Source organism: Trichechus manatus, unplaced genomic scaffold (genome assembly GCF_000243295.1).
Source record: "Trichechus manatus latirostris isolate Lorelei unplaced genomic scaffold, TriManLat1.0 scaffold00015, whole genome shotgun sequence".
NCBI classification, from domain to species: domain Eukaryota; kingdom Metazoa; phylum Chordata; class Mammalia; order Sirenia; family Trichechidae; genus Trichechus; species Trichechus manatus.
In genome coordinates this window covers 13,596,564-13,603,977 of record NW_004443951.1, presented here as the reverse complement: position 1 = coordinate 13,603,977, position 7,414 = coordinate 13,596,564, and the positions used below count along the sequence as shown (strand labels likewise).

Genomic DNA, 7,414 nt, shown 5'->3' with positions numbered 1-7,414 from the left:
TCCTTCTGCTAGCAAGTTAGAGTGAGGGTTAATTCTCTTTATCCAGAAAGGTCAGAGCTGAATTGTGGCTGGGGTGAAGTTTTAATAAAGCTCAGATTATTGCTGGTTTGCCTTTGCTGTTAAATCATTAGCCTCCCAAGAATTTCAATCGAGAGCTTGATACATACAGCAGAGTGCCTCCTTAGCAGACCCTGAACTGTAATCTCTGTCTTTACTGTACACAAAATTGCTGAAAACTTAACTTTGTTTATGTTCTGCTTATATTTAGGCTCCTACTCCTCACAGTTTCAAAATTTGGCAATTTTATTGGAGGTAAAACTGAGTGTACGTTTTAGGCCCATCAAATCTCCAATTTGTCTTTATGGCCCACAAGACCATTAGAAATTCTGTTGGCTTCTCAGTTCCCCAGCAGAGACATTTTGCCTAGACCTGTCCCAGATTATCAACCTTTTGCCTTAGGCCTAAAAATAGCAAATGCTTCCAAAGAAAATGTGACTCTAATCAGGATAAATGTTATTACTTTAGCTAAGTCCTTGCTTGTGCAAATGGTGAAATTCTTTCCATAGTCCCATATGTGTCCAAGCCCCAGTACCATACACACACAAGTAACATTATTTCTGCCCCTATCTTGAATAAAAATCCCATTTTTCACTTTAGCCTTGGTTTACTGGCGAAACTATCTCAGCCATTTTTGACAGGTGAGTAACATGATTCCAGCTCCTGGCTTTATTCAGAAAGTTTTATGCAGTTGAACCACTCTTGGGAGAATGTTCAGACCTTGTCTCTATATGAGCATTGAGACTCTGACTCTGACATCCCTTATTTGTAGTATCTGCTTTACATTAGTATCTTGTGAAAAAATAACTATTCATTACAGATACAGATCAAACACTCCCCTCGTTTATCTCCCTTTCTTTCTTTTCCAGAGGCACTCAATATTCTGAATTTTGTATGACTTATTCTCATGCATATTTTTTTACTTTTACGACAGTATGAATATGAATATATCCATATAAATAGATAGTATTATTCTGTGTGTTTTTAATATTGAAACCATACTGATGCATCTTTTGCAACTAGTTTTTCACTCAATATTATGTTTTTGAAATTTTTCTATATTGATATATATAGATCTAGGTCATTCATTTTAAATGTTCTATATTATTCAATTATATGAATAAATCACATTTTATTTATCTAATCTTTTAGTGATGGACTATTCCTCAATTTACGCCTTTTAATCTATTCAAATGGTACATATTTGAGCATCCTCGTACATATTTTGTTGTGCACATGTGTGAAAGTGTTTCTAAGGTTGATTTGCTGGATCATAGCTTGTTGCACATCTTCAGTTTCACTAGATATTGATAAGTACCATTATCTCATTTGCAATCACTTTGCTCTTCAAAGTGGTTGTACTAATTATAGTACAACATCAATATATAAAAGTTTCAACTTATCCACATTATCAACAAAATTTTGTATTTTAAACATTTGTATTTTTGCCAATCTGATAGATTTAAAATGTTATTTCATTGTAATTTTGATTTTCACTTTCTTGATTGCTAGCAAATTTGGGATTGTTTCACAGGTTGATATTCTGGTTTCTTTTCTTTGTAGCTATGTTCTTTTTACAATTAACATTTAATTCATCATTTCCATGTATTTGGACAGGAAGGGAATTGTTTCTGTCTGTGTTTAGTCTGCCAGATTGACCTAGAAGACTAAGCCTAGAGCATATTTAAATACTGATGAGTCAGAAGAAAGAGATATGTTGAAGGTATAGAAGAGATTCTAGAAATTTATGGAGGAAAGTCATAAAAGAAAAAGGAAAGGATACACTCCAGAGCACAAGTGTTGGGATTTGGAGAAGTAGGGGGAGGGGGGATTTTTAAAATGAGAGTGGAGCTTTCTGAAATGAGGATAGGCTAGGGATTTGTACATGTTAGATATTGTAAATCATAGAATGGGGCAAGAGACTAAGGATGTTTGGAGCTTAAGGTCTTGATTCTCTGTGAAATAGGAGTCGAAGTCATTCCCTGAAAGCAAAGGAGGAATTACATTAGTTATATTTGAGGACAGGAGTAGAAATTTGGAAAACATGATGGGAAGAAAGAGGAAAGTTGCCGACCAAAGCCAAATAAAGGGATTGAAGTACAGTGCTGAGGGTCCCACGGAGAGTGGAGAGCTTGAGTTTAAACTATAACAACTTGATTGGTAATATGATTATCTCCAGCTGGCATTATTTAAAAAGCTGAGTGTCAGGGGCAAAGCTGGATGGTAAATTTCATCCAGGAATGGAATTTTGCTGGTCTCGTGCAATGGGAAACGCAGGACTCACAAAGGAGTATCAGTAAGATAGTTCTTGGAATGAGAGACCATAGGCAGTACAGTGAAGAAAACAAAGCTGGAGAGGACAATGACTGGAAGAACAGAAATGATTCAAAGCGTTGAAAGTCCTGATGAGAGAATAGGTGAGAGACAGGTGTCACAGAAATGCAATGATGGTTTAATTTCAGAAAAATGTGTCAGTGAAATCCATGCCATTAATGAACTAAAGAAGGGAAATCGCCCAGTTATCTCTAAACAGGTAAAAATGACTTTAATAAATTTTAATGGTTATTTTTGTTGAAACTCTCTAAAAATAAGGAATAGAAGGAACTCTCTTAACTTGATAAAGGCTATTTAAAATCTGCAACAAGAGTCAAACATAACAGAAAATTTAGATGGATTACATTCAAGATGACGCAAAAGGCAAGAAGTCTATTATCACCCTTACTGTTCAATAATATAGTACAAGAATTCCTGGATAATGCAATAAGAAAAGACAAAGAAGCATAATTAATAAAAGGATTATAAAGAAAGAAATCATTATTTTTCTTACATAGATCGTACATTACATTATTAGAATGAATAAGAAAATTTATTGTTTGATAATACTTGTAATTTATAAAAACTAATAGTATTTCTGTAAAACAGCAATAACCTTTTAAAAATATATTGAAAATTAAGATACTATTCACAGTAATAATAAACATGTTTCTTATAAAGTAACTAACTTAACAAAAAATAAAGAAAACTTTTACAGAGAAAAATGTTAAACTCTATAAAGGAATGAAATAAAATCTATCTTACTAAATGGAGCTATGGCACTGAATTAGAAGTATAGACAGCAACATGGATAGATCTTTAAAACAGTATCAAATATAAAAAGTGACAATAAAGTGAGATTTATCACACAAAACTGTTTATGTAATTTAAAAATACATATGCATTAAAATGTGCACTACAAGGATACATACACATCCAAGGACATACAGCAGAGACTTTAGCAGAGTGCTTATCTTTGGTAGGGTAATAAGAGTAGTGATTGAAGATGAAGAGAAAAAAATTAAATGAAATAAGACAAGTGTCCAGTACGGATTGAAGATAACAGTGTGTCATGAATTGTCAAATGAGGTTACTTCAACTTTCAGTCTCCTGAGGGGTCCAAAATAACTAGAAACAGGTGTAGTGGGAGTTAGAAAGGGATACATCTGGAGAGATAGAAGGATGTAGTCAGAAAGTGAGATGAAAATGGACTAGTGAATTCAAAGACATTACAGTTCAAATGATGACAAGGTCCAGGATTTGGCCATGAGAGAGAGTGGGCAAAGGGATGTGAAGTGAAGGTCATTAGAATTGAAGAAGTCAACAAAATGAGAGACTGAGGTATGGAATGATGAGTCAGCAACATGAGCATTGAGGTTATTTTGAAAAATGGCAAGTCTAGGGACAGAGAGAAACACTGGGATTCAGGTGTCGAAGGCTTTGATAAACGAGGGAAAGCAACTAGGAGGATATTTGCCGATGGAAGGGATGAAGAGAGGTCGAGTGTGGTAGAATTAGATGACATAAGTCTCTGTTCTTTCATGCCTTTGTGATTTGGTCTGACAAACACCTGATGGGGTGCTCGTGTGGCTCTGCCAAAGTAGAGAGAGTCATATAGATGGAAATTTCTATTGATGAGTCCTGAAAGATACAGTTCTTGATTTTCACATCTGTAAAATGGTTAGACAAAAGAATTGAAGTAGAGGGGTTAGATATTGTTCTTGAGTGCCATTTTATCCCAACTGGTAGTAGTTGACTATTGTTTCATATTAAGAATTCTGAACCTCCCTCAAGCTCAGTAGGAAAGATAGATGGGACGATTATCAATGTCTTTGTGTGAGGAGGAGTGGGATATAACCATCTGTTTGGGCACATTCAGACAAATAGTACTAGAGATACTTCATCTCTCAGAGGTTTTGGGACTAGAGTTGATGTGGTGTAAATGGATTTTTGCTAGACATGTGAGTGACCATTTTGTCTGCTGAGGGGTTTGGAATGAGTGTAGGGAGGTTGCATATGAACATTTTACATGTTACTTTTGTTTTTAAGGCATCATAATACATGCTTCATATACCTTGACTCTATTCCTTATAAAAACCTTGAGAAATGAATATTATTAGCTATGTTTTACACATGAGGAGACAGAGGCTCAGAGAGGTTAAATAATTTGCTCAAGATTACACAGCAGATGAGTAGTGGGACCAGAATTAAAATCCTAGCCCATCTGCCTCCACAGCTGACATTCTTGTCGGGCTACCATACTTTGGGTGACATTTATATGAGTGTAGTTCTCTTATAGGCTTCACCATGTGGATGCTTCCAGAGCAGAACCAAAGCTGGGTTTCTGAATTTATCCTGCTTGGCTTCTCCAGTGACCCCACCTCCAACAGGATCCTCTTCATTGCCTTCCTTCTCCTGTACCTGAGCTCGATCCTGGGCAATGGACTCATCGTCACTCTGATCTGCCTGGACTCACATCTCCACACTCCCATGTACTTCTTTCTCTGTATCCTCTCCCTACTAGACATGGGTTACGTCACCACCACCATGCCCCAGATGCTGGTGCACCTTCTTGCTCGTTGTCAGACCATCTCCTTTGCTGGCTGTTGGCTGCAGATGTATGTGTTTGGTGCTCTGGCCCTGACCGAGTGCATCTTCTTTGTGGTCCTGGCTTATGACCGATATGTGGCCATTTGCTACCCACTGCGTTATACTGTTATCCTCAGCTGGAGAGTGTGCACACAACTGGCAGCTGGGACCTGGGCCTGTGGTTTCTTCCTCTCTCTGATTCACACCTTCCTCACCATGAGGCTGCCCTACTGTGGTCCCAGCATCGTCAACCACTACTTCTGTGAAGGTCCCTCAGTACGGAGTTTGGCTTGCATGGACACCCACCTCATTGAGACGGTGGACCTGGTCATCAGTGTGTTTGTGGTTGTTACTCCACTTTCCCTCATTTTGGCCTCTTATATCCATATTGCCCTGGCCATTTTCAAGATCAAGTCCACCAGGGGCCGTTGCAAGGCCTTCTCCACCTGTGCTTCCCATCTGACTGTGGTCATACTCTTCTATGCTCCAGCCACTTACATCTATATGAAGCCCAATTCCAGCTACTCTCCTGAACGTGACAAGCAGATATCACTCTTTTACAATGTCTTCACGGCTCTGCTCAATCCTGTGGTCTATAGTCTGAGGAACAAGGACATCAAAGGGGCTTTTCTCAAGGTGATGGAGCATGGTAGGGTGACCTGGTGAATTGGGATTCAAAAGAGGCCTGAGGTAGAATGTCTAGTGCTGAGGAAAGGGACAGTAGCTATAATGTCCTCAATCAACATAGTACAGCTGAACCAGCATAGTACTCATCCAGTGGAACAAATATGGTACACTAAACCAACATGGCTGTATTAATCAACTTGCTACTTTGTGGTGCAATAACAAACATCTCCATAATCTCAGGGGTCTACAACAGCAAATGTTCATGTATTGCTCATGTTCCATATCAATTGTAGGTTGGCTATGGCCTTCTGCAGTCTCAGATCCAGGCTGAAGAAGAAGCCCTACCTGGAATGTAACATTCTTGTGACAGAAAGAAAGGAAAAATAGCTAATTAACAAAACAAAACAAAAAACGGATGATTCTTAAAACTTGTGCTCAGAAGTGACACGTCTCTTTGTTCACATCCCATTGGCCAAAGCAAGTCATATGGTCAAGCCTGATGGTAAAGGCGTAGGCAGTATTTTCTTCCCACAGAGAAGTAATGCAAGCGACAATAACAGCGGGCAGGGATACGTAATCCCTGTATTGAGAGGGCAGCAAATTATAGAGCTAATACTTTAATTAACCGTAATGGCACAGGAGCCAACCCTGAAAATTAAACCAATGGTATATGGAAAGAATACCATCCAGGGCCTTACGTGATGCATGGAACCAATGTGGTTCCTGGGATTTATGTGATATACTCTGTAATGTGTTATGGAAAAGATACAGGACTTGACATAAGTGACCTGGGCTCTAGTCCCAATCTTGCTAACTTGCTGTGTGACTTTGGGCAATTTACTTCTTTTCTCTAGACCTCACTTCACTCATTTATAAATTGAACACCTTGATTTTAATGGTCTCTAAGGCCCCTTGTGACTCTAAAATTTTATACCACAGTGGATGGAGTGGGTACAGGGCATGAAAGTCGAATGCAGTAAGTTTGAGAAAGTCCTCTGTGAACATGGAGAATAAGAAAACCATAATGAGAAGAACTTACAGCAGTGACTCTTATTCTTCCATGGACCAAAATGATATGTGGGGCTGTCTTAGTTATCTAGTGCTGCTATAACAGAAACACAACAAGTGGATGGCTTTAACAAAGAGAAATTTATTCTCTCACACTCTAGTAGGCTAGAAGTTTGAATTCAGGGCACCAGCTCCAGGGGAAGGCTTTCTCTCTCTGTCAACTCTGGAGGAAGGTCTTTGTTATCAATCTTCCCCTGGTCTAGTAGCTTCTCAGCTCAAGGATCCTGTGTCCAAAGGATGCACTCTGCTCCTGGCCCTACTTTCTGGTATACTTTCAAAGTATCACCCCACAAGATGCTTACTAATTACAAAGGGAAAATAGTAACTTTACAAGGAAGAAGTCTGTCAAACATTACTTTAACCAAGTGAAGAAACTTAACATATTGACATGATATACCTCTTATTATGATGGAAATAACATCACTTCTGTGGTATTCTTGTCAAAAATGCATAACTTCAATCTACTCATGAGGAAACATCAATCAAATCCAAATTGGAGGACATCCTACAAAATAACTGTCCAGTAATTCTCAAAAATATCAAGGTTGTGACAGACAAAGAAAAACTGAGGAATTGTCCGAGATTGGAGGAGAAAAGGAGGCATAACAATTAAATGTAATATGGGATCCTGGATTGGACCTTAGACAAGGAAAAGGGCACCAGTGGAATAGCTGGCCAATTTTTAAAAAATTAATTTATTTTATTTTTGTCGTTGTTTAGAATTTACACAACAGAACACACACTGATTCAACAATTTTTG

At 38.1% G+C, this 7,414-nt stretch overlaps 1 protein-coding gene across 1 annotated transcript; it reads left to right on the top strand.

The window, feature by feature from the left end:
* Positions 1 to 4,677: 4,677 nt before the first annotated feature.
* LOC101357447 (olfactory receptor 2A12-like) lies at positions 4,678 to 5,625 on the top strand. Its single transcript, XM_004372068.1, has one exon. The coding sequence runs from the start codon at positions 4,678 to 4,680 to the stop codon at positions 5,623 to 5,625; it is 948 nt and encodes a 315-aa protein (XP_004372125.1).
* The last annotated feature ends 1,789 nt before the right edge of the window (positions 5,626 to 7,414 follow it).

What these genes read in the sequence shown, in the direction of transcription:
- LOC101357447 (XM_004372068.1), top strand. Translation starts at nt 4,678, where the DNA reads ATGTGGATGCTTCCAGAGCAGAACCAAAGCTGGGTTTCTGAATTTATC.